General features: G+C 37.0%; 1 protein-coding gene across 1 annotated transcript; it reads right to left on the bottom strand.

The window, feature by feature from the left end:
* Positions 1-245: 245 nt before the first annotated feature.
* Positions 246-27515, bottom strand: wls (Wnt ligand secretion mediator). Its single transcript, XM_028473477.1, has 12 exons — positions 27227-27515; positions 19305-19577; positions 13465-13589; positions 11288-11449; positions 11077-11213; positions 7271-7439; positions 4287-4384; positions 4114-4177; positions 3829-3972; positions 3299-3382; positions 2631-2799; positions 246-687 (listed from the first exon to the last, which is right to left on the bottom strand). Exons 1-12 carry the CDS (start codon positions 27330-27332, stop codon positions 578-580), a joined length of 1641 nt encoding a protein of 546 aa, XP_028329278.1. The 5' UTR covers positions 27333-27515; the 3' UTR covers positions 246-577.
* Positions 27516-28000: the final 485 nt, after the last annotated feature.

Below are 28000 nucleotides of genomic sequence, written 5' to 3'. Positions count from 1 at the left end.
CTGTTAAACGGGAATAAGCGGCTATGAAAATGGATGGATGGGACTTTTTTTCTTTGAAAATGTTTTTTTTCTTTTTAACTGATGTGATTTTTCTTTTGATTGAATAGAAGTTTTTTGATTATATAATAAAGACATAAATGTACCTCCATATGGCTGCTGCTGCTGCTGCTGCTGCTGAGTTTCTTTCAATTATCAAATATTCCAGTTACGTCTCTTTTAAAAACAGAAAAACAATCACTAGCGTCTGAAGTAAAACCTTTATTTAAATTATGAAAAAACAAACACTGTGTAATAGGCTACAGTCAACAACAAATCCATTGGTAAAGCTTGAACTTAGTACATACTGTGAAGTGGAAAATAAGCACTTTATAAAAAATAGATATCTACACTGTAACATGATGAACGTACAGTCAGCGTTTCCCAAAGTGACCGTGTGTGTTCTGTACATTTTCCCCTTTTATATATATATATATATATATATATATATATATATATATATATATAAAGAAAAAGACTTAAAAGATGAAGTCCTGTGAAATGATAAAGGATGATTGGATGACAGGGCGAGGGGGCGGAGCTACTCCTGAGCTGCTTTCCCAGTCATCTTGTAGATCTCAGTGGGACCATCGACACGTGTGATGGTTGTGGTCAGCTGGATGTCCTCCCCACTGCTGGCCCCGCCATCTCCTGTACACACACACACAATACACAACATCAACACACACACAAATCCTGTCCATTTGAAAAGTTTAAGAATGGCTGTTCAGCTTTAATTTTGTGCAAAATGACCCTAAAAAATACACAAAACAGCAAAAATACACCAAATTACGCAAAAATACACACAAGATTAAAATAAGTTGCACAAAAGGACAACAAATACACAAATGTACTCCATAAACATATGCAACAAGTGCAAAGACACATAAACAAGACAGAAAAATAAACAAAACAAGAACAAAAACAACAAAACTACACACAATGACAAGAATATACAAAAAAGCAAATGTAAAATAACATAATGACTTCCAAAAAACATCTAAAAAAACCCCAAAACAAAACATGAAATTATAAACATTTGCACAAAAGGCCACTTAAATACACACATTTATTCCAAACACATATAGGATGATTACAAATACACAAAAAAATGACAGAAAAATAAACAAAAAATAACTCCAAAAACACACAAAACAGAAAGAATGGAAAAGAATACACAAATTGACTCCAAAAACACGTACAACTACAAAGAATAAATAAATAAAAAATAAAATAAAACAAGGACAAAAACAAAATAAAGCAAATTAACTAACATTTAACGTAACAAAATTAGACAAAAGCACTAACACAGAAATAACAAAATGACTCCTAAAAAAACACAGAAAGACCAAATACACACAATGACTCCAATAACATACAAAAACATACAAATCATTAAAAGAAAACCATGGTTTTCATACTATGCACTGTTGTGGTTTTATTATGCACTGTAAAGTGACCTTTTTTCAATTAAAATGTATTATTATTATTATTATTATTGTCTTTTCGCACGAACTGCCAAGTTAAATCCTTTCTGATTCTAATTCTGATGAGCTGAACTTTATTAAATCATCTCAGAGAGACTGAAAGTTGGAGAACAGCCTGAAGCACGACACGGAAAACTACCCGAGAGTTAGACCTCTTTCTCTCTGTGTGTCACTGACGTCAGATGATGGATGGATGACAGATGGATGGATGATGGATGGATGCTTTTCATTACTTCCTCACACACTCCTCCCTCTCTTTCTCTCCCACCCCTGTCCCCCTCCCTCCTCTTCTTCTTCTTCTTCTTTTTCCTTCTGCCTGGAAGGAATCCTGTATAACGTCCATAAAAGCACCCCCCCACACACACACAACCCCCGCCCACCCCCCAAACCTCTAAAAACAAAGTGACAGCTTCACAGTAAAGGACAGAATCCTATCAGAGAGTGAGAGCTTGCAGAAAAGAGAAATCCTAAATGAAAAGCACAAAATTATGCTAAAAACAGCAACAAAAAAACTAAATAAAATTACTCAAAAATCAAATAAATTACGCAAAAGAAGAAACATTACACACATTTTCACAAAAAAAAAAAAAACACAAAACAGCAAAATTAAAAATAATACATACAAAAATAAAATAATTTGGACAAAAGGACATTTTTTTTTTTAATTTCACAAAAATACACAAGAAATTATTATTTTTATTTTTATTTTTTTACAAAAACCACAAAATAAACAATTACTGAAAAATTCATACTTGAATAAATTCCAGAAAAGGACAAAAAAAATTTTCACAGAAAATAGCAAACTCTCTCCTAAAACACACAGGTGACTGCAGGTATACACAAAAATACACAAAATAAGAAACAAAAATGACTCCAAAAACAATACAAAAAAAACAACTCAAATATACAAATACAAAAATACACAAAGTGAGCAAAATGTGTGGTTGTTGTTGTTGGTTTGTGTGTTTTCAGATTTAAACTCTTTGTTGTTTCCTGTGTTAATGCTCAGACTGCTCATTATTCTAATGCTGACATGAATGTTGACCATGTGACCCTCTTGTATTTCTTCCCCAGTGTTCCCATGAATAAATAGAAAGCCATATTTACCAGTGATGCACTGCCCACTCGACTGCTCGTCTCCGTAGCGTTTGTGAGACGGTGCGTAGAGGAACATGATGGCAAACACGTACAGGTTCCACATCCCATAAATACCTGTGAAGAAGGCGCTGTTCACCTGCACCGTGCGTTCCCCCCAGTGCCAGTGACCCTCATTCACCTGTGAAAAACACAAGAAAAATACACTAAATCACTACAGAAACAAATTACTTCCAATACACAGAAATATCTTTTAAAATGAGAACAAAAATCCACAGAATGACAAAAAATATACAAAAGGCACAACCAAAAAAAATGACTCCAAAACCCACAAAAAGCCACAAACACACCAAATGACTCCAATTCCAGACGAAATTTGAGAAAATATAAAAAAAACACACAAATAAAAAAATGCACAGAATGACAAAAAACATACAAAGGGACAACAACAACAACAACAAAAACACACAAAGCCGCAAAGAAACGCACCCAGTGACGTGAGAAATACACAATATTCTGTACAAAACACACTACAACAGAAAAAACACAAAACAACAAAACACAAAATGACTTCCAAAACACACAAATACAAAAATAGAGCAAAAAGTATTCAAAATAAAAAATACACAGAAAATGCACATAATGACTGACAACACACACAAAGCCCAAGTGATCCTCACCTGACTGATGATGAAGAAGATCACTGTCATGGCTGCACAGAACAGAGTGACCAGCATCAAGAATTTAAACCTGAAAATCAGACCCTGACGGGAAGACAAAGACAATTAGTGGCAACGAGGGATGTAACGATTCACTCAACTCCTGATACGATTCAATTCACGATACTGGGTTCACGATACGATTCTCTCACGATTTATTTTACAAAATGGGACTGTAGACAAATTATGACGTTATCGTAACGGTTCCGGAACCGGAGGATAGGAACCGGTTCTTGGTGCCCAACCCTACTTATGAAACTTAAATAGTTTAAAGCTTCAATAAACAAATCTGTTGAAATGCTAACATTTGTTAGGATATGATACATTTACTTAAAATGACTCCCAATTTCTGGCTTATTCCAATAATTAATCATATGAAAAGTTTCTATTTTCTTCATTCTAAATTCCCAGAGTTTAAGTTCTGGTAACAGGGTTGTGTTTTAAAAGCTTGATAGTTTTGATGCTACAAAATGGAAAAATGAATGAAACACCTCATAGTGCAGACGTCTGGCCTTAGACATGGCAGGCAGGGACGACCTCTTCCCGCTGATGTTACGGAACACTTGGAAAACCATGAAACACAGGAACAGGAAGTAAAGACAGGCACAGATGCCTGCGACGATGATGAAGGCCATCTGAGGAAAAACTGGTCAAGGAAGCACAAGGAGGGCCAACAGGAGGATTTCACTGACAAATTAATGAACGTTAAATGCCTGAGACTGAAAAAAACGCTCAAACAAAATGATTTCTTTTAGTTTTTGGTTTTTTAAAGATACAGCCAGCTCAGTTCCTACTTCAGACGCCCAGATGCTGTAGAAGGGATTCGTGAGCTGGACTCCTCTGGCGGGAAACACAACAAAGAAAAGACCACACTTTAAAACTGGAAAACAAAGACATGAAAATAAAGTATTGATTTAAAAAAGAAACTAAAAAAACCATGTGATCTTACCTCTCACACATGTCAAAGATGAAGAGACAAAAGGAGCCAAACACGATGGGTCCCACCTGCTTCCAGTAAACAGAGAAACGATTCCTCTCCGTTTGGTCCTGAGAATTAATGAATAATAATAATAATCTAATGAACACACACAATGTTTGTTCATTTAGTTTAAAATAACACACAAGAACATTAGAGGAAACAAAAGCTAGTATTTTCACCACCTCAATACATTTCACCCAGCTTGGAAAAGTCCAAGAAAATAAAAATATTCTTAAAGTTCATGTATACTTTTTTCTCTTTTTCCCCCAATTTTTGTATTTTTTCACTTGTTCTTTTCTGTTTTGCTCTACATAAGGAATTTCATGTGCAATTATTGTATAATTTATGTGCCAGTCTTCTTCAAAGGCGTCTGCTGATTGCTTTGATGTTTCCTTTGAAATTTCCTGAAAAACTGTTGTTTGAATAAATGAAACCATAACATATTAAAAAAGAAGACAAAAAGAATATGACAGTAAAAAAAAAAAATAACACAAAACAAAAAATATATATAAAATGACTTCTATAACAAACAAAACACACAACAAAAACGACTCCAGAAAACCCACAACAAAAATACACAAAATGACTCGGAAAATGCACAAAAATGAGCAAGAAATATACAGAATGAAAACACAAAATACATGTAGTGGCTCCCAAAACACAGGGAAGGCTACAAATATACACAAAAGTAACACAAAAACACAAACGAAAAGCACACGCAAAAGAAAAGCACAACAAAAACACATGAAATGCCTCGAAAACATAAGATGACAAGTACACACAAAAACAAAATTACACAAAATTACTCTGAAAACGCACAAAAATGAGCAAGAAATATACAATATGACAACAAAAAATTCACGTAATGGCTCCAAAAACCAAGGGAAAGCTACAACAAAATATATAAAAAACAACAACAATCACACACACAGACTTCAAAAACACACAAAATGATTTCTTTGTTGCAGTATTAATGCTCAGACATGAACATTCTTCTCTGGTCTTTGGAGAGAGCAGACGTGTTTTCATTTGCTCCGATAACACGACCTTGGCTACAGTTGGCTACAGCTGAACAGCCTGAAAAATTGAGCCCAAGACTGAAGGAAAATGGTGAAAAAACCGCAGGGAGGCCCTTCAGAACCCAATTCGGGTTTGGAAGAGGTCAAGGAGATGATATGCGAGGGTCTACGAAACCTATCTGCCAAGATAAAGTCGTTGGAAAAGACGCTGGAAAACTCACTGGAAAAACTACAAAGCGAAGAAAAGGTACTGAAAGAAAAGAATGAAAGAAATGCTGAAGAGATAAAATTGTTGAACGCTAGGGTTGAACAGCTGGAACAAAAGGAAAGAGAGAAAGATGTCATCATCACAGGCCTAAAGATAAAACCCAGGAGCTATGCGAGTGACGAAGAAACAAAATCGATTGAACAACAGGTCATTGACTACCTGAAGTCGAAGGACATTGTCCTGAACCCTGACAACATCAACTTCTGCCATCTCCTGCCAAAGAAAAATGTTAACAGAGCTGTAAAAATAACCTTCACGAATATGAAATTCAAAGGACAACTACTGAAGCAAAGAAATAAACTCAAGGGAACGAAGGTGTACATCAATGAAAACCTGACGAAACAAAATGCAAGCATTGCATGGAAGGCACGCCAAATAAAAAAAGGAGTTAAGATTGTGAAGACGTGGTCAAAAAACTGCAGGATTTATATCCTGGAAGAAGAGGACGGAAAACCAGTTCTCATCAAAACGATGGAAGACTTGGGAAAATACGAAGGATCCACCTAAACAACAACATTACTGATGGTAATCATGGATATGGACCCAGATCTATATAAACACTGGAAACAAAACTCACTGTGATTATTTTAACGGAGACTGAATTAAATGTGGAAACCAAGAGTAAAAAAGGTCTGTCATTTATTCATTTCAATTGCTAGGTGGTGGGGTGATTAAGGATTACATTAAATTTAAATTCAAAGTGTTTATTGTCATATGTGCAGTTAGAAACACGTTTTCTTGTACAATGAAATTACTACCTTGCTTATGAACTAAGATATAATAATGTGTTTATACAAGTTAAATCTAACAGTGGAAAATACAACACTGCCATTAGAACTAACAACAGCAGTTAGAAACACGCTTATGAACTAAGATATATTACATTAAAATACTACCTTGCTTGTGAACTAGGATATAATAATGTGTTTATACAAGTTGGATCTAACAGTGGAGAATACAACACTGCCAATAGAACTAACAACAGCTGAATTAACCTTGATGTAGAGACAAAACAAGCTGCAAACTTGTATGTCCAAAAGAGACATTCCCGAGTGGTGACATTATGGATGAAAAGGGAAAAACCTTCCAAACACCTTCGAAAGAGGAACTGTTCTTGAACTGGAGGAATGCTAACAACGTCTGGCAGGGAACAAGGCCAACACGAACAACGATAGAGAGGAGGAGGACAACACAGATGAGAATACACAAAAAAGGACGGTTTTTAGAACAACTCAAGAATGTTTGACCAGAGAGACATGTAAACCCATGTAAATTTGCGATGGTAAAACAGGGGACGGGACCCGGATAAGCAAACTGCTTCTCTCATCTCCTTTTTCGGCATGTACAAAAAAGAAAAAAAAAATGTGAAAAAAAAAAAAGTGAATGTAACCATGTCGGAAATAAACTGAATAAATAAATAAAAATAAATTTTAATAATATGGCCCTGGGATCAGACATCTCTACTGTAGAACAAGCACAGGTGAAATGTTTTCATGAGTTCTTGTTTTTAATCCATTAAACCTTGATAGCTTATCAATAAGTCTTGCATTGAAATGTCTTCAGAGCTAAAAGGCACCAGTGTGTGATGTGAGCTCATAGTTGGCAGCCAGGGCTGGAGATCACTTAGCCCAACAAAGAAAGTACAAACAAATCTAAAAGTAAAGTACCATGAGATGTTCTCCACAGAAGATGATCCAGAATGAGAGCAGCATGGAGTAGAAGATTCCCTGTCTGATGTCACCAAACAGCAGCATCCAGGTCCAGTTGAAGCTGATGGAGAACCACTCTACTGGGATGTTGATGAACGTCATGGAGATGCCCAGAGCCAGGATCACTCTGAGGAGGCAGAGAGGAAGTGTATGTTAAAATGTTTCCACTAGTAACTGCCAGTCTTCTTCAGAGGCGTCAGGTGATTGCTTTGAATTTTGAACATTGAGCGACTTCCAGCGATTGAGTCGCATCTCTTGAAGGGAGGTCTCTTCATTGATTTTGAATGTAATCTAGTCGCCAGAGTTTCTGACGTCTCTTTCGTTGTGAACACCTTAAGAAAGAAGGAAAAACACTTCTATGTATTAGTCCACGGGACAACACATCCCACAATGCAACGCTCCAAACATTTCTTGAACAGGGTTTTCGCCAGCACAGGGGCCACCTACGCTGTGATTTAGATCTCCTACGCTGTGATTTAGATCTCCCACGCTGTGATTTAGATCTCCCACGCTGTGATTTAGATCTCCTACGTGCGATTTAGATCTCCTACGTGCGATTTAGATCTCCTACGCTGTGAATTAGATCTCCTACGCTGTGATTTAGATCTCGTGGTGGAATGCCGCGGGCCAAAACTAAACATCCATTTTGCATTCCAAGAAATTAAATATGCCAATAACATAACAGTGCGAAATTAACACTCAAAGTAGTTTGAAAATGAGGAACACTTTTATTTATTGTGTCTTCAAAGACATTTAGTAAAATATAAATTCAACAAAAATGGGACACAACATACCCTGTCTATACGACCAAAACACTACAGTTTCCCTGCCTTGAACAATCCTTTAAAATTCAAGAAAAATAATGTAATTGGACATGTTTTAGATTTTTTTTCTTTTTATAAATCACTTTACTGTATTACATTAATTATTATATTTTAAAAATATCAAAAAATAAACATAATTTCAAATAATGGCAGCAGGCCAACTTTGGCCTGCGGGCCACAAATTGGACGGCCCTAATTTAAACAAAAACAATCAACTAAATAAAACGATTAAAAAAATATAAAACTAATGAGTTTGGGGGAAGGGGGGGGGCACCGTGAGGTCCTTCTACAACACTTATGCTGGCGGCGTTCACCATTCTGTCTTTACACGTCTGAGAGAAACATAGGAGACTCAAGTAAAACTTTTACAGCATGAAAAAAAAATCATCCCATGTCTACAAATAAGGTCCCAGTCGCACTTCCTGAAAGCGCGTGTTTAACAGCGTGCGTCAGTTGAGTGCTAGCTTACAGATTTAACACATTTCATGCTCCGCCAGGCTCTTCCTGCAGCACTAAGCCCCCCTGCCCTCACTGATACATCATCTTCATGCACAGCGGGGGGTTACACAAGCACAGCTTTGAGCTCACACGGGGTAAACTAACTGTGCAAACCATGAAATTCCTGAGGAAACCTTTTCAAACAGTGATGTTTTCAGGAGCTGCAAGACGACATTCCTCTGCAGACACAGGATCAACACACTGACCTGCACAAGAGGTTTACATGACCTACTTGTTTGATGTTTCATCCATATTTAATATGTGCTTTCACCCAGAGCACCGACTTATACTGAAACCATTACATCACAGTCTTTCCCGTGATTGCGGAAAACGGACGGAAAAAACAAAAACAGCAATTTTGTTTTGGGTTTTTTGTTTGTTTTTAAATTCTTTTTAAAGAAAACCAAGTGGAAATATATGACACTGAATATCCCCTATTATGCATGTTTATTTATGTATTCATGTTACTTTACACTCAATTTGCATTGGTATTGGTTATAAAATCTGACATAATTTGACACAACATGACAGAGTTCACTTTCTGAAATGACAAAAACCAAAAACTATATCACACAGATTTGGGACAATATCACATTTCTACCATATTTTTGTGATGTAGAACAGCTCGTCTAATGTGAAGCTTTGTCAAATGTAACTAAATCTTGCGTGATCTCAGCGTGTGCTTGTTTCGGCGCATTTCTGCTAAATACATCACTTAAAGCTGCAGTATGTAAGATTTTTTTGAGCGTCATTTAGTCTAAAATTCATCCTAAAGTGTTCTGATTGGACAGTGGACCTCTGCTCCTTCTCTTAGCTCTGTATTTTAGCTTAGAAATCCAGAAGCGTGACGATACTTTTCATCCAATCAGAGATCTTTCTACAAGAAGGGTGCTCCATGAGCAAGTCCCTACATTTGTCTCAATTGAGAAAAAAGTCGCTATGAGCTCCACAGTTGGAACGTTCACGAGAATACCTGTGAATTTTAAACGGGGAGGGGAGGGAGGGGGACGTGGTTGATTCCATACAAGTCTCACAATTCTACATACTGCAGCATTAACTCCATTAAACCCAATTTAACATGCATGATTTGGGGAAGTTTAATAGCAAGTAGCGATATCTGATTAAGGCACTGCTTCTAAAAGTGTGTGACGCGCCCCCTGGTGGGGAACTGAGTCCTTTCTTTATTGACAATAAAGGTAATTAATGCTAAACAAAACGCCTACACACAAGGAAAGTAATAATGAGAAGCCTAAAAATGTAGCAGAAATTGAAAGAGCATTAAATTATTAGACTGCGTTAGATGTGCAACCGTTCAAAAATAATGATTTACGTCGACATGTACTTCACGAGGAGTGGAACAATAAACAACAGCTGACTTAAAAAATTAATTTCCTTTTTGTTTTACTTGAGCTTTTTTGGACTGCACTTTTACATTATTTTTTATGCAGTTGATTAGTTTAATTTAGATATGAGTTGTAATTTATTCATGAAATATGTTACGTGCATTATGAAACGTGATGTCATTTGTTCCCCGTTAGTTCTTTTCATACGTGCACTGAATTTGCTTTTTGGTTTTTTTAAGCTTTTTGTCACAGATTGCAAACAATGTCACTTTATTTCCTGCATTTTTGACTGCTGCACTTTTACATTAGCTTTGTATGCAGGTGATTAGTTTAATTTAGTTTTTATTTAAATGTCTGATTAACTTTCCAGGATTCAAACTCACAAAAATAAATACAGATGACAGATGTAGTTAGTACTTAGTTAAGTTAAATACTGCTAAAATACACATCAAATTTAAATAAATTGCACAAAAGGACAAGAGAAATACACAAATTTCCTCCATAAACACATAAGACGACTACAAAGATACACAAAAACAAACAAAACGAGAAAAAAACAACAAAATACAGAAAAAGACTTCACATTCAACCCAGCAAAACTACACAGAATGACAAAAATATACAAATTTCAGCGTTAAATTAACAATCTTTAAATGTTTATTTTAACTGAAACATTATAAGTGTTTTCAAGTGCTGCAGATTTGGTGTATAGGTTGTCATATGTTATATATATATATATATATTATGATAAAGGAAAAATACATTCTTAAAAAGGCAAGGTGGATTTTTGTAAATAATGACATTTGTTACATTTTCCAAATGGTACATGTCATACAATTAGTTAAAAGTTGTTCGTTTGGTAGCTAGTAAAATGGGAAGATGATAATTTTCTATGAAATGCAATGAAAATTAAACAATTGCATAAATTAAGATTTCCTACCTATTTAAGTTACAGCTCGCCGTCCTTATCTTATCTTATTGAATTGAAGGGAAATTTGAAATGTAAAATCTGAGCCTCTACGTAACATTTGAAAAATATTCCTCTGACATTGTCAGTTTCTAAATGTGTTCAGACGCTAAGGGAGGGAGGGGGTCTTACTTCTCCAGCAGCACAGGAGGCCTGCTCATCAGGGTGATGCGTCTCCAGTACCAGATCATGATGATGAGGATGCTGGGCGTCAGGAACGTCTTCATCGCAAACCAAACTCTAGTGAAGCCCCCGTTTTGATGAATGCTCTTAGAAAGAGAAACAAACAGTTGTTTCAGCCAATAGCATCAGTCCGTCACTACAACTGTTGATCAAGACTTACAACCAGACGGATGTCTTTGATCTCTCCTATTCCCATATTGACCTTCTTGCGCTCGTTGACGGGGAGCCGCATGTTGAGGAGATAGTACTTATGAGACACGCTGCCCACCTCCATGAACGGCATCAAGTCGCACTCGTAGAAACGGCCCTCGTTCTCCAAGGTCTGAGAAAATAAAAATAAATCTACCAGGTGAGGGTTTCTGCGTGTCTTTATTAGATCCATTCCTGTAACGTTGGGGAAAATACCAGTAGGTGGCAGTATACATCCAACAATATAAACACAATAAAACACACCAGTTTGAACTGATATAATCCTCATAACAGACCACTGACCCCAACATTAACAGCTAAAGCAGGGGTGTCAAACTCATTTTAGTTCAGAGGTCAAATACAGAGCAATTTGATCTCAAGTGGGAAAACAAGTAATTTCAACATTTTTGGGCCTTAGTTTGTACTTCTACATATATGTAACATACTAAATATGTAAAACTGACCATGTTAAATAGGGATGTTGAGAAAAATCGATTCGGCGACATATTGTGATATTACATCGCGCGATTCTTGGATTGATTCAAAATGCATCCATATTGACCTTTATTTAACCAGGAAAGTCTTCACTGCAGGAGACATCGTAACTGGACAAAGAAGTGCTGAAACCTGGGCATGTTGACCAGCTTGTGCTTTTTCAATAAAATCTAAAAAGAAAGTACTAACTTTCTGCATTTATTTGTTGTTCTAGACATAAACCTCAGTTAAGTTGCACTAAAGTCATGTTGGTTTAAAGGCCACAGGCAGATTGTATGTTGTTTTTTTATTACAAGTTGTTGGCACATGGCATGTTCCAATGTTTTGAGTGTAAAATATGCCAATACAATATATTTCATAGATAATGTCCTCATGAAGGTGTACACATTTACAGATTAGTTGTTTCTTAAGTAGGAGTGTGACGATATCTCGATGTATGCTATTGCAGCTTTTACCGGAAACCATTTTGTGATGATCACAGGTTCTTTTCTCTCCAACAGCAGAGATGACGGAATGAATGAGTGGAGGAGCTGCTGCATGTTTCTACATGTTTCTATTGGCAGAACAAATCCTCCTGTGAGCATAAAAAGCTCTACATGATCAAACTGAGTATCTTAGAGACATGTTAGTGCCCTATCGTTCAGAAAGAACATTCCGCTCTCAGTCTGCTGGTCTTCTGGAAGTTACAAACATGTCTAGAAGTAGAACAGGAGGCAGAGCGTACAGCTACCAAGCTCCTCCCCTTTGGAACCAGCTCCCAGTCTTAGTTCTTGAGGCTGCTACTCTCTCCACCTTTAAAAATAAACTCAAAACTTACTTATTTGCTAAAGCTTACACCGTATAATAGTGTTAACCTAACCACTAGCGCTGACAAGGTCTCGTCTGTAACGGCCACATCTACAGACCATGGAGACGCCGCTAGACGTTAACCTAAAGCCCTAAACCATGCAGGCAGACCTAATAATACTGTTTCATGTTTTTCTGCAGTCAGTGCCTTCTCCTCGCTCTTCTCTCTCTGCTCTGTTTCAGGTGTCTTGATGATGATAACAGCTGACTCAGCTGACTGACTCCACTGCTGATGTGATAAACACACATCGTAGTGCAGCGTTTGGCTGACTCACAATCACAATAGCCGCTTAAATAGCCAAATGTTTCACTGTAATGTGCAGTTTTTTGGCTGAAAACAATAACAAGACAAGAAAATGGCTTTTGTGATCAGCTGTGGCGTGGAGTCTGCGTCTATAGACACACCCACTCATGCATATGCATGAAGGCCCCAAAACAGCCTGTTTTTAGAAGCAACATTAAACTGACTTTTCAGAGGCTAAAACTCTGAAAAACAGGCGAGTTTTGGAAATTAAAGCTCAAATGCTATGTTTTTGGTTTTTAGAACAAATGGAGATGTGTGAAAAATAGCAAAGTACTGGACCTTTAAGAAAAAAAGTGTTGCATGTTAAAATATTTCCGTAATTAAAGATAAACCATGGAAATTTAGTATTTAAAAAATGTATATCAAACTGGTGGCCCTTCGGATAATTCAGTACATTTGCAGTACCAGTTTGAGAAAGGTTGGTGACCCCTGGTTTAGACCAATGTGGAGAAAAACCTTGCGTCTTAAATCAAAGCAGGATTGTTTTGTTATCGTTTTCTTACCTTGGTGGTGGTGAAGTTACAGTTGAGCTTCCTCTGTTCAAAAGACTGAGCCATCTGCGTCCATTCCCCCACCGTATCGTCTCTGTAGGCCAGGCCAACGTCAATGGTGACCATCGCTCCATCCTCTGGGAAAACAAGCACCGTCCACTGTTACAACACGTTCACAAAATGTGAAATTCATTTACCAACGTTTTCCCAGAAACGCGTGACTGAATATCAGCGTCTCATCACTTGAGACAAGAGCTGCTGTTGTTGGTGCCACTCGTGGTAATGGGATCAAATTAAAAAGTGATGACAGACATTTGGAGCCTTTTCAACACAAAACCCAGCATAAATGCTGATATTACCACTGCACACAAACTAGTCATCTAAAGCAGGGGTTCTCTACCTTGGGGTCGTGAGACACTGGAAGGGGTTTCGCCAGATGCCTTCAAGGAACTAAAAATATTTTTTTAAACAATTTGAGCCCATTTTTGCTGATTTTTACAATTTTTCTGAAACTATTCCAAACTTGTCATATTTTATCCTATTTTCATCACTTTTTCTTGCCATAATTGTCCTCCTTTTAATTCACTTTTGCTACATTACCCCCATTTCTGCCACTTCTCCATCAAATTACAAAGCCTTTTCTGCACATTTTGCCCACTTTCAAGACATTTTCGGCACTTATAAACCATTTCCACCATTTTTTCTCCTAATCTCACATATGATGACCCAATATCGTAATTTTAACCTCTTTTCACCATATTTCATGCTTATTTTGGCCAATTTAACCACATTCACCATTTGTCATGCCCAGTATTTGCCAGTTTAAACTAACTGTTCCAATATTGACACTTTGAACCCTTTTTTTTTCACTTTTTCCGTCAATTTTTGGCCACTCCAATTTGCAATTTTTAACTAATTTCAGTATTTATTTATTTTTTTTATTCACTTTTTAATCAATTTTATTTCTGTTTAAAACTTCCTGGATAACAGTGGATATTATTCAGATGAATAAATAAATGTGGTTATCACAGATTCATAAAATAATAGACCATCATTTTACTGACTTTATGGATGGACCCCAAAAATGTCTCCCCTTTATTCCCCCTTATAGATGGCCCTGTCTCCACATGACTGTTCTTCTACGTTCATGTCTGTGTTCAACCACCTTCAGGTACAGTGGGGGTCCCCGCCCTCTAGAACCTTTATTTTGGAGGGTCACGGGCTGAAAAGGTTGAGAACCACTGATCTAAACAAAATGCTTGTGTTTTTCTCCGTGTTGGACAGAACAAACAGTGACTCTAGACTTTGAATCCTGGTCCATAAAAGTCCATCTTTAGATCTCATCACTAAGCCAAGTGTTCCCTCTTAGCGTTATTAAAGCAGCTGGAATGAACAGAAGCAAACTCAGTGGCCTGTGCTGAAAGACAGAATAGAGGAAGGGGAGGGGGGGGGGAGGGGGGGGACAGATGAGTGCTGGCAGCCGACTGTCTCAGTAATATAACCCCCCCCACCACCACCACCACCACTGCTCCAGTCACCAGCTTGTTTCAGACAAACATTCCACTTCAGTCCAATGGCCATCGCCATAGAGACGAAAGCCTCTTCAACAGCTGTGTTATTGCTGGAGCTCAGCCGGGGAGGGGCACTGAGTCCTTTATAACCGGGGGGTGGGCAGGGTGACACCAACATTGTTTCACTGATAAGGTAATGGAGGAGGAGCTACCCCATTCTTCATGTGTTAGTGTGCTGAGCTACACACAACCCAACGTTGGATAGTAACGTTACAATTAGAGCTCATTTTATTCTTTATCTAATGTTTTAAATCATGACGAGTTCAAGCTTTAGGCCTCATTTACACAACAATGATTGGCTTCCGTTTCCAAAATGTTCCGCATTCACGTGGTGACGTTTTCATGAGACCGCTGGAAATTTAAAAAGATGATGTAGTTTACATGACTGGCCAATAGATGGCGGTATGATTTTGCAATAAGCAAACAAGTATTTGACCGAACCCGGAGGTGGGCTTAATTTCTATCTTTTTAACATGGACTATGGTCGGACGCTACGCGATGAAGGTGATATGTTTCAATCAGCGCGAGATAACGCACAAATATTTGCTGTGGAGGTGAATGGATGGCTGTCCTCTGGTACATTAATACATTCTATTATAAAATGCACAAATGACTAGTTTTTGACTCGTTGTGTAGTTGTGTGCGTCACGTATGTAGAGAGCAGTTCTCTGAGTGTTACAGCAGTAAACCTCTAGGTGTAACTGTGGTATTTTTGAAGTGTTTTAGGAGCAATTGTGTGCGTTTGCGTCATTCTTTTATTGCATTTTGTAGTTCTTTTGTGAGTTTTTTTTGTGCGTTTTGCCTCCCTTTTGTGAGTTTTGTAGTTCTTTTGTGAATTATTTGTGTCGTCATTTTCTGCACATTTGTGTCTTCCTTTTCTGCTTATTTAATTCTTTAGTGCGTATTTCTAGTCCTTTTGTGCGTGTTGCTAGTCCTTTTCATTTCTAATCCTTTTGTGCTTATTTGAAGTCCTTTCCTGCGTAAATATAGTACTTTTCCACGTATTTTAGTCCTTTCCTGCATATTTTAAATCCTTTCCTGTGTATTTTAAATCCTTTTGTGCGTATTTGTAGTCCTTTAGTGTGCATTTGTAGTCCTTTAGTGTGCATTTGTAGTCCTTTAGTGCGTATTTTAATTTTGAGTAATTTTGTGTCTCTACTTTGGGGGGCTGCACATAATTCTTTACACTTCTTCCCCATTCCTTTTCAAACTGATCTTGTGCATGTTTCTCCTTTATTTTTTTGCATTTCTTTTTAATTTTGTTGGAAATAAATTAATTAATTAAAAATAAATTAAAACATATTTTACCACTAGTTGCCATGTTTGTTGTGTATGGTGTTGCCAATGACCTGTGGTGCTTTTATCAGCTGTTAATTAAGCATCAATGTGTGTTCTAGGTTTGTGTATCATCTTTAGAAATGCAAATATTCACTGCTGGAGAGTTAAAATCAAAATAACACCATCAACAATAGGCCTTCCATCGATCACCCAACGCTTTTACACATTAAGAGAGAACATGCAATCTCAACAAATTCTTTGTTAAAGATTCAGGACCTTTGTCTGAGTGTGCCCTCATTGTGCCGTGACTAAATGAACCTGAGGACAAACATTTCTCCTGCTCCATTTCATATAATCCACTTCTTTTCCATCCACAGTGAAACGAACACATGGATTATTCAAACCAACGTCACCACACGTGTTTAAATGTCTCTGCTGGTGATCCAGTGCCTGCAAAGACTCAGAATCTCTGCTAATCCCTCCTTTCAGGATAGCAACCACCCTGCCAGGAAACTAAACCCTAAACTAAACTCATCTGCCTTCTCAACATCACAATCCAGCAACTGATGCACATTTCAAGCAGAATACAATACAACAAATATGTCCAACAATCAACTCAGTGTAAAAAGGAAGAAAAAATGCTCCTACTGTAATCAAAAGGATTTGTATGTGCATGATTGTGATTATTCCACATCCACACAACTGACAAAAACAAAAACAAAAAACATGCAATAATCTGACTGAAACACAACCAAATGATTTGTGTTGCAGTTTTAACAGCAGGAAAGTACTTCATGAGTACTGGTATTTAAAGATAACTTAACTCAAAGCAGGAGATGAAGCGTCTACATCACATATGTCAAACTCGAGGTCCAGGGGCCAAATCTGGCCCTTTAAAGCATCCAATTTAGCTCACAGGAAAAAAACTATGACAGAAAACATGAAATATTGTGAAAATTACCAACTAATTCCGTTGAGAACATCTCAGCCCCTCCAAACATACAAATTCAAGCAAATTTCACAATATTTTTGCATGATCATATATATATGTCATTTTTTAATGCAATAATGGGTCAACATATGCAACATTAGGTGGAAAAAGTGGTGGGAAGGGTTGAAAAGTTCTGAAAATGCCTTGAAAGTGGAGACAATGTAAAGAAAAGTTATTGAAATGTGATAGAGAAGTGACAGAAATAGGAGTAATGTAGCAAAAATGCATTAAAAGGAGCAAAAATATGGCAAGAAAAAGCATTGAAAATAGGTTAAAATATGGCAGGTTTGGTGAAATTGCAGAAAAAGGGTAAAAATAAGCAAAAATGGGTTTAAATTGTTAAAAAAATATTCTGAGTTTCTTGAAGGCATCCGACGAACCCCTCCCAGTGTCTCAAAGGTTAAGAACCCTTGCCTTAGAGGAGAAAAAGCCAAAAGTGGCACATATTGTGCAGCTGTTTGTTAATAAATGTGCCTCTGTAGCATCTTCCATCAGTAAATTAACCCAGAATTCTCTTTCCAGTAAGACTGAGTTAAAAATATCAAGATTTGTATCATGTATATCCCCCATTTTGAGAAAAAATACCAAGTTATGAGTTTTGGTTCATATCACCCAGCCCTATGTTCTAGCTACATTCCATCTGCAAAAGAGAATTAAACAGAACACTTAAAGGAGGTCACGTACACTTTAAAAAACTTCTTAAGATCCATGTTTTTTGTCTGTATGAAAAAGTTTCTAAAGTTTGTGGTGGCCTTCAATTCGGTGTGGAGCTTGTTCCAGTCTGTTATGGCTATGTATGAGGAAGCAGATGAACCCATCCATAAAGTCAGCAAAATGATTGATTGTTCTATGAATCTGTGATAACCACATTTATTTATTCATCTGAATAATATTCACTGTTATCCAGTAAGTTTATTATTATTTGCACCATAGTATATAGTCATCTTAAAGATGTAAATCCTTGTTAATCAGAAATCAAATTAGTTCAAATCTATCAAAAATGGTGGAAAAAGTGGTGGAAAAAGTGGTGAAATGGGATTTTAAAACCACAAAAAAGGTAAAATGTTGCAAATTAGAGTGGGCAAAAACAGACAGAAAAAGTGATAAAAAGGGTTCAAAGTGTCAATATTGGAATAATTAGTTTAAACTGGCAAATATTGGGCATGAAAAATTGTGAATGTGGTTAAATTGGCAAAAATAAGCATGAAATATGGTAAAAAGAGGTTAAAAGTGACAATAATGTGTCAGAATATGTGACACTGGGTGAAAAAGTGGTGGAAAGAGTTCAGAAATGACAAAAATGTTTTTAACGTGGAAACAATTTGCAGAAAAGGCATTGGAATTTGATGGAAAAGTGGCAGGAATGGGAGTAATGTAGCAAAAATGCATTATAAGGAGCAAAAAGAAAAAGTGATGAAAATAGGTTGAAATCTGGCAAGTTTAATGTAGTTGCAGAAAAAGGGTAAAAAAAAATAAATAAAAATGGGCTCAAATTGTTAAAAAAAATATTCTTGTTTTCTTGAAGGCATCTGGCGACCCCCTCCCAGTGTCTCGCGACCTTAAATGGGGTCCTCAGCTAAAGGTTGAGAAGCTCTGGTGAAACAACTTAAGCAAACGGACAGTTATCAAATCTTGCATGATTTTAGCACGAGAAATATGAAATTAATAACAATTATTACGACACACGTTTGGCACAATTTCAGGATGTTTAATAGCCTGTACTTGTTATGGTATCTTATTTAGTTTTGCACATATTAGTCTAAATACTGTTTATATAGTTTTTTTCAAGTTAATTGTTATTATTTAATGTTATTTAATGCTTACTCTACTGGAGAGAGCAAAGTTCACCAAGTCAAATTCCTCGTGTGTATGACTTACATAACTTGGCCAATAAAGTTGATTCTATTCTATTCTATTCTATTCTGTAACGACATCTGATTATAGAGCTTTGTTTAAACAGGCATGTATTTATTTGTTCCATTTCAATAAAACCAACTAAGAAGGCTTCTTACCTATCTGGTTGTACATTTTGAATGCGATGTCAAACTGCAGAATGACCAGCATGAACTGGAACCATGAGCTCATCTCCTTGTTGGGTAGAGGGATGTGAACAGCAAACACGATGTTGTTGGCCTCGATCTTCTGGGCCACGGCTTCTTTAAAGGATTGGATCTTGACGCATCGGTTTGGGCCCCAGGGCATGAACCACTTTTTTTCTTGCCTGTGCTTGACCGTGTCCACGCATTTGGTGGCCGTGTAGGGCATTGCTGTGGTGGGACTGGGAGCTGGGAAAACAAAACACAAAGTGCCTCAAATGTTTAGTATAGCGGTGACAAATATCAATTATTATTGCCAAAGTTTTTCCTCTCCACCCATTTCATCCCAACCTCCCCAATCAAGATGATGAGTTGGGAAGTCAGGCACCAATTACACTTCATGAACAGGAAGTGACTGTAGGTTAGGTTAGTCCCTGCCAACAGGAGTTTGAGTAATGGCCGAGAACAGATTTGCAATTATCACACAAACAGAAAAATGGGTGAAAACTAAAGCTCTGGTGTGAAGATGTGACTTTTTTATGCTTTTTGTTCTTGTCGTCATAAATTAAGCGACTGAACGGAAATTAAACGTTAAAGTTGGAAAACAATGACACAGGTGTTCCTTCTTGTTTGAGTCATACTCCAAAAACACAAAAGTACAGAAAAATGCACAACCATAAAATAACTACACAAAACAACTGACCAAATTACCAAAAAAATACACAAAAGGACTACCAACATTAACAAAAATAACAGAAAAAGATACAAAACTACAACGAAAAACACATTCAAGAGAAAATCATACAAAATGACAATTCGTTTATTGTTAAACTTTAGTTTTTGCATCTAAAATAATTTTTAAACCTGCCCAACAGGCCTGAAACCAAACAATTTGGCAACAGTAGCTGTGTTTCCATTACCCTTGGAAATGCACAAAATCTAAATAGCGCAATAAAAACTGGTAATGGAAATACCCAAATATCGCAAAAAAGTTTTTACGCTTTCATGAGGAGGTATTCCAGACATTTCAATATTGAAATGCGTCACAAAATCGCTATGGAAACACCTTTTCCGCAAATACACTCTGAGAAAACATGACGCGGTACGTGTAGACCGAAGAGGAGACCGGGACATTTCTTAGCGTTATACCTAAAAAATGATTAGTGCTTCATTACGCATGAAACAACAAAGAAATACAGAGTGTTATAAGAAGGTTAGGAGCGTCCGTCTTCCTGTGGCTAAGTCTCGCGGGATGAGATTTCACATGAGTTAGGAGGCTCCTGCCCAAAACAACGTTCAATGCAAACACGGTCAAAGCGCAATTATACTTTGTCAACTAGGGATGTAACGATTCACTCAACTCCCGATACGATTTGAGTCACGATACTAGGTTCACGATACAATTCTCTTGCGATTTATTTTACAAAATGGGACTGTAGACAAAAGATGACTGAAAAACATTCCTTTTTTTTTTATGGGGAAAAAAAAATAGAAAATACTGTACTATTTTCCTTTTATATTTCATTGTCAAAAGAATCCCTTGATAAACTATTCAAAACAATGCAATTTAACTAAAAATAAATCTTGAATGAAATAAATAAAGGAATAATACAAATGAAGAAGAAGCCTATTAATTTAAATTCTGGTTCTATAGTAAACAATGCAAAACTGCATAATAGTTTGTTTTCTTTTTAACAGTGCAATTGAAAATGTATTTTGTGCCTTAACAATTGGACTTTTAAAAAAATTGCACTGTATTTACGTCAGATATTTGTTTGGACCAGCAGAGTGCGCTGGTAACCCAGTGGTCGGTTGGCATGCAGATATTCTTGCAGTGAAGAAGAGATGCTATGCGTTAGCAGACAGAGCTAATAGAAAAACGTAACTTTTAAAGATATTCACATAATATTACAGATATTCTTTCGGTGCTAAAGGGGTAAGGAATCATTTATAAACACGTTTAAGAGTAGAAGGCAGCCAGAAAGAAAGTAGTAGCAGATTCCGCCCGCCGCCTACGCTTCTGGACAAGAGAAGGATGTTTAAAAAAAGTACTGCGATTCAATTTTCACAGTATCATTGTGAACCATGATACCTATGAATCGATTTTTAACTGCCTAACGATTAATCGTACATCCCTAGTGTCAACATTTCGAAATATAATTTTTACTTCGCAAAAATCTGTAATGGAAACCCTACTACTGTCACAATTAATCAACGTGTCCAAATGTTGCACATACGTTTAGTTAGTCCACACAAGAGATTTAATTCTTCTTTTTAATCCACTTTATGAATGCAACACTTGGTATTTGTAATATATCATTGGCAGAGCTGGCCAGGAATATCTATATTATAATATCTACTATTGTTTTTTAATGCAGGAGTTTTTAGAAATGATTCAGTTTGTATGGGAAACCTAAATAGAGGAAAAGAAAGCCCCTCTGTGTGGATGTCGGCTAAGTTTAGCAGAATGACCATGACCTGGATTGGATGGCTGTAAAAAAAAAAAACCCTTGACAAACATAAGAATCTACATGACTTCTCTTCATAAGTTACTGCTCGCTAACAGAAGCAGTCGCTGCAGCTCGGGGGTCTTCCTAAAAAATGTCACTAATCCCTTTTCCTGAGCTCAATCTGTCATGTTGAGTCCTCTGTGAGTCAGTAACGTATCCTCAGCCGTGATTATTACAGCTCACAGACTTCATAGATGTGTCACAGACGGCTCGACACAAGCACCACGTTTGCATCTGCAAATCTGACAAAACTTGAAAGAAAAAAATATGTCTAGGGTTTAGCTTCAGACGGTCTTTTCAAAATGTTGCCTTGCTAAGTTCTCTCTGGTATTTATTGCCTGTATGAGCAGAGTCACTGTGCTGTTGACAATACGACACGATTCAGACGAGGAGTGCAGGACTCTGGAATGTCTCCTGATCAAAGAGCGACGCAGGGATTTTGTTCCAGTGCAGTGAAGATGAGATATGAGCTTGTTCTTGATATACCTCGTCTAGACCAGCGGTTCTCAAACCTTTTAGGCTCAAGTACCCGCTTTTTCTTACTTTTGAGTGCAAGTACCCCCTTTGTCCGACAACAACGGTTTGTTCAGAATTCTGTGAAAATCAACTGTAGAACAAAAACGGAATGATAACACACAGTTGAAAGAATCCCACTGTAAATGACTGACCCTTGCATTTTCTGTTCATGTTCAAATAAAGATCATTTCTATCATCATTTCGTGTGTTTTTGGAGTCATTCTGTGTATTTTCTTGTTGTTTGTCTGTTATTTTTATTATTACCTCCGCCAAGCGAGAAACGCAGAAGCGGTAAGGTTGTGTTTTTGTCTCCGTTTATCTGTCTGTGTGTTAGCAAGATAACTTGAAAATTCATGAACAGATAAATGGGACAAGGAACTGGTGATTACATTTTGGTGATGTCCGGGCTACCAAAAGAGTATATATATATATATCATTCATTTTCCCATCCACACTATGGGACTTTTTGTTTAATAACTATTTGACAATTAATAATATTGTTATTTCAATGGCTAAAGGTATGTTTTGATTATTAATGAATCTAATAGTGTATATAAAATCAATGTAGGACTACAACATAGGGTGGAAATCACAATATGGGTTGAAATGAATGAATTTCTGAATTTTTCTCTTATTTTTCTGTGTTCATGTGTGTTGTTGGTATTATTTAATTATTCTCGGTTTGTGCGTTTTTGGTGTCAATTGATTGTTTATTGCGTAGTTTGTGTATTTTGTAGTGATCTTGTGTATTTTTCCCTCATTTAATGTCTTTGTTGTTGTTTTGTGTGTTGCTGGTAATGTAGGGCCCTAAAAAATCTGCGGACGGAATCACAAATCTAAAAATGATCTAGTAAATCTGTTATTGATTTTAATTCCTCTTAAAAGCGGAAAAAAAGTTAAGTCCTCTTTAACCTGACCTTGTAAACACTAAATTCCTAATGCTAATTTAATTCCGAATTAAACTTGATCCTGAATTAGGTGGCTGGTTTATTCTGTTTTTAATTCTGAATTAAATATTTCCTCTTTCTTGTAAACAGGTAACAACACTTAAAGCCGCTTTAAGTTCATTCCCGTCGTTTTGCGCATGTGCGAGTTGCGGTAATGACGCGTTTGGTGACAACATAATCCAACATGGCTGCCCGGACTAGAGCACACATCATAATAAGAGTCTTAAAAGACATGGATCTATTGATAAGATGGACGATGGACAAAAGCTTAAATACGCGGACATTAACACGGACTTATTAAACACGTGGAGATCAGCAAACGGAGCTGGCTTCATCTGATGGGTGATGGCATAAATGTGTCCCCATACTGCTGCACAGGCTGTAATATCACCAGGTTTATCATTGTGACGGTTGTTAGAGCCACTATCTTTACCAGGAAGCAACTATTTATTCCTGGTTATTGCTTTCTGGAGTTTTACTGGGCTTTATTGACTGGTCATTAATTCCTATCTCTCTGTGTTATTGTTGAGCTGCTGCTGCTTCAAAACTACAATCAAAATAAAGGTGAAAACAGTTTTTATGTGTGGTGTTCTGTGTTACAGCCGACTATAAAAGGTTTGTGTGTGTTTCTCCCGATAGACGTTATACGTCACGTACCCTGTCCAATCAGAGCCTTCCCAACCACAGACCTAAAGCGGAATTAACTTAAACCGAATAAACCGGTTTTCCATGTGAACCACAATTCGGGAATTATTATTTCTATGTAAACACAAAGCAGAACACTTTAATTCCAAATGATTTAATTCTGAATTAAAAACATCATGTAACCGTGGCCACTGGTGTGTGTGTGTGTGTGTGTAACACCTAGGTGTGAATTAAATCACAGAAACAAAAGGACTTTCCCAAAGTGAATAAATCTCAGACCTGTTGGAGATCAATTATCAGGTGACCAGTCTACACCACTGTGGCCAGAATAATATGACCCCCCCCCCCCCCCCCCAATCCGGCTGACCCCATGCTGTGTTCTTGGGTTTGTGGGGAAACAAGGGGAGAAAACCCCCTTTCTACTCAATTACCCTGACTGCCCCCGGCCTCTGAGCAAACACAAAGGAATCCAACTTCATTAAATCCATCACAGCCCAAGAACGAAGCAAACGGGCTAATTTATCCAGCCTGGAGAGAGCAGGGAGGACGGGAGGGGGGGGATAACGTCCACATTCAGTACCCTGGTAGAGGGAGACATGGGACATGTTTCAGCTAAACCCAACTTTTGTGTTGGAAGTGCGCAAATGTTTATAATTTTATGTGTTTTTTTTTGTTGTTTTTTTGAGTGTGTTTTTACCGGGGTGGGGGGGTGGGGGGTTGGAGTAATTTTGTTAATTTATGTTAGTGCTTTTGTATATTTTTGTCATTCTGTGTAGTTTTGTTGCATTAAATGTTAATTCATTTTCTGTATTTTGTTCTTGTTTTGTTTATTTTTTTATCTTTATCTTTGTGATTTTTTTTTAAGTGTTTTTGGTGTAAATTTGTGTATTTCTGTTGTCCTTTTGTGCAATTAATTTAAACTGTGTGTATTTTTGCTGCTGTTTTGTATGCTATTGGAGTCTTTGTGTGTATTTGGTCTTTTGTTTGTTTTAGGAGTCATTTCGGTTTTTTTTTTTTGTGTCTGTGCTTTTGTATATTTTTGTCATTCTGTGTAGTTTTGTTGCATTGAACGTTAAGTCATTTCCTGTATGTTGTCATTTCTGTCCTCGTTTGGTTTATTTTTCTGTCTTGTTTGTGTATCTTTGTACTAATTGCATGCGTTTATGGAGTAAATTTGTGTATTTCTTGTGTGTATTTTTGAGTAATTCAGTGTATTTTGTGTGTGTGTGTGTGTGTGTGTGTGTGTGTGTGTGTGTGTGTGTGTGTGTGTGTGTAGGCACACACTGATAAGTTTTCTAAAGCACTGATTCTCAACCTCGGGTCACGAGACACTGGAAGGTGTGGCCAGATGCCTTCAAGAAGAAACTAAGAATATTTTCTTAACAATTTGAGTTCATTTTTGCTTATTTTTACCCTTTTTCTACAACTCAACCAAACTTGTCATATTTTAACCTATTTTCATCCCTTTTTCTCACCATATTTTTGCTCCATTTAGTCCTTTTTTGCTACATTACTCCCATTTCTGACACTTCTCCATCAAATTTCAATCCCTTTTCTGCACACTTTCAAAACATTTTCAGCACTTTTAAACACTTTCCACCACATGTCACATATGTCGACCCATTATTGTAACTTTTAACCTCTTTTCACCAAATTTCATGCTTATTTTGGCCAATTTAACCACATTCACAATTTGTAATGCAAATAAGGCCTATTTACTAGTTAAAACTAACTGTTCCTACTTTTTAAATCACATTACCCCAACACCCCCACTCCACCCATTTCTGCCACTTTTAAGCCAATATTCACACTTTGAACCATTTTTACTGTCCGTTTTTGGCCACTATAATTTGCAACTTTTAACCAAGTTTGCATTTCACCACCTTTTCTGGTCACTTTTAACCCATTTTCTGATTTAAATAATTTTAACATGACTATATACTATGGCTGGAATAAAAAATATACACATTTGTTCCCCTTTCAAGACATTTTCAGCACTTGTATACCCTTTCCATCACTTTCCCACCAAATGTCACATATGTTGACCCATTTCTGTCACTTTTAACCTCTTCACCAGATTTCATGCTAATTTTTGCCAATTTAACCACATTCACGATTGGCCAAGCCCATTATTTGCCAGATTAAACTCATTGTTCCAATATTGACACTTTGAACCCTTTTTACCACTTTTTCTCTGTTTGCACCTTTTAACAAATTTCTGTGGTTTGTAAAATCACATTTCACCACTTTTTCCACCATTTTTGGTCACTTTTAACCAATTTTATTCCTGATTAAAACAAGGATTTCCATCTTTAAGATGCGCCTTATGTATGAAATGAATATGTCAAGATGTTTTAGTACAACTTTGGTAAACAATGAAGCTGCACCGCTTGAAGGATTTTTGGTGCTTCAGGGCTACCGTAGTCAGGCGCCTCATGGAGTGATATGTACCAGTACTGTGCTTCAACATGTGTAGTGTTTTATATTTTATGTGTTAAACCTGAACAATGTTGAGAGTTATTGTTAATGAGTTGAATAAAGTTTGACTTATCTATTTTGTTTCGCTTAATGAGCCTTAATAATAATAATAATAATAATAATAATAATAATAATAATAATAATAATAATAATAATAATAACAAACCGGTGCGCCTTATAGTCCGAAAAATACGTCATATACTATGGAGCAAATAACAAGAATGGATAACAGATTCATAGAACAATGGAACATCATTTTATAGATGGTAGTGTCTCCACATGACTGTTCTTCTATGTTCGTGTCTGTGTTTAACCACCTTCAGCTACAGTGGGGGTCCCCGGTCTCTGGGGCCTTTATTTTGGGGGGTTTGTGGGCTGAAAATGGTTGAGAACCAGTGCGTTAAAGCACCAGTGAGAAACAGGAGGGCCCTTCACAGGCCAGGGACTGGGGATTTAGAGAAGGAGGGTGAAAGAAGGTGGAGATGATGCCTGGGGGGGAATAGATCAAAGCAAATGACAAATAAATACTGGTTTGATGTTTCCAGAGCATTCCTCTGTGCTCGCGCACGCACACACACGCGCGTACGCACCCAAACGAGTGCTTTATCAGCGGCTGCTTTGTGTAAATCACACTAAAGTTTAACCAACCTCCATCTTTATTGTGTTTAAGAACAAACAAAGCCTCCCGCATGTTAGTGTTTGTAAAACAGGCTGGAACTTAAAAAAGACTTTTCTATAACTTTGTTACATGTATGATATTTTTTATTCTTTTTTATTTTTATTTTTTTTAAAAACAACTTACCTAATAATCCTCCCACCATGAAGGCAAACGCCTGGAACAGAAGCAGAGTGATTCCCACTATCACCAACTTTTTGGTGCTCATGTTCTCGATAATGGCCCCCGCCATGGCGAAGGACGACACGGAGCCGAAAAAACGAGCTCACCGAGCGATAAAAAACACTAAAAAAGGCTGATTTAAGGAGAAGGAGGACGGCTGAGCTGCATCCACAGGAGAGAAGGAAGGAAGGAAGGCAGAGCTGGAGCTGAGCTGCTCTCACTCTGATTTTCAACTCAGAAGAAGGAGGAGGAGAAGGAAAGAAGAAAGAGAGAGAAAAAAAAAAGTAGTCACATGACCGAGCCGCGCTGAGCTCGTTCCCCGAGCAGGAGACGCCTAGAGCGGGAGGGGGAGCCACGGAGAGCCGCTGTACGGAGCCTCTACCCCCGGTTACCGTCTGGGAACTATTGAACAGATTTAAAGTGCTACTTATGTTTATAACACAAATACATACTCTATCTATTAATATTACATGAAATATGTACACATTTATTTAAAAACAAAACATGTATTTTAATTCTTGAAAATGTGTGTTATCACATTTGTTCCATAATTATGTTCTATAGTTGTTTTTTTATAGTATTCTGAGCAAAATGTTGTCAGACAAAGAGGGTACTTGGACAAAAACAGACAGAAATAGTGGTAAAAAAAAAAAAAAAAAGGGTTTAAAGTGTCAATATTGGAACAATTAGAAGAAATAATTAGTTTAAACTGGCAAATAATGGGTATGACTAATTGTG

The sequence above is a fragment of the Gouania willdenowi genome, chromosome 17 (genome assembly GCF_900634775.1).
Source record: "Gouania willdenowi chromosome 17, fGouWil2.1, whole genome shotgun sequence".
NCBI classification, from domain to species: Eukaryota; Metazoa; Chordata; class Actinopteri; order Blenniiformes; family Gobiesocidae; genus Gouania; species Gouania willdenowi.
This window is presented reverse-complemented; position numbering and strand designations above follow the sequence as displayed.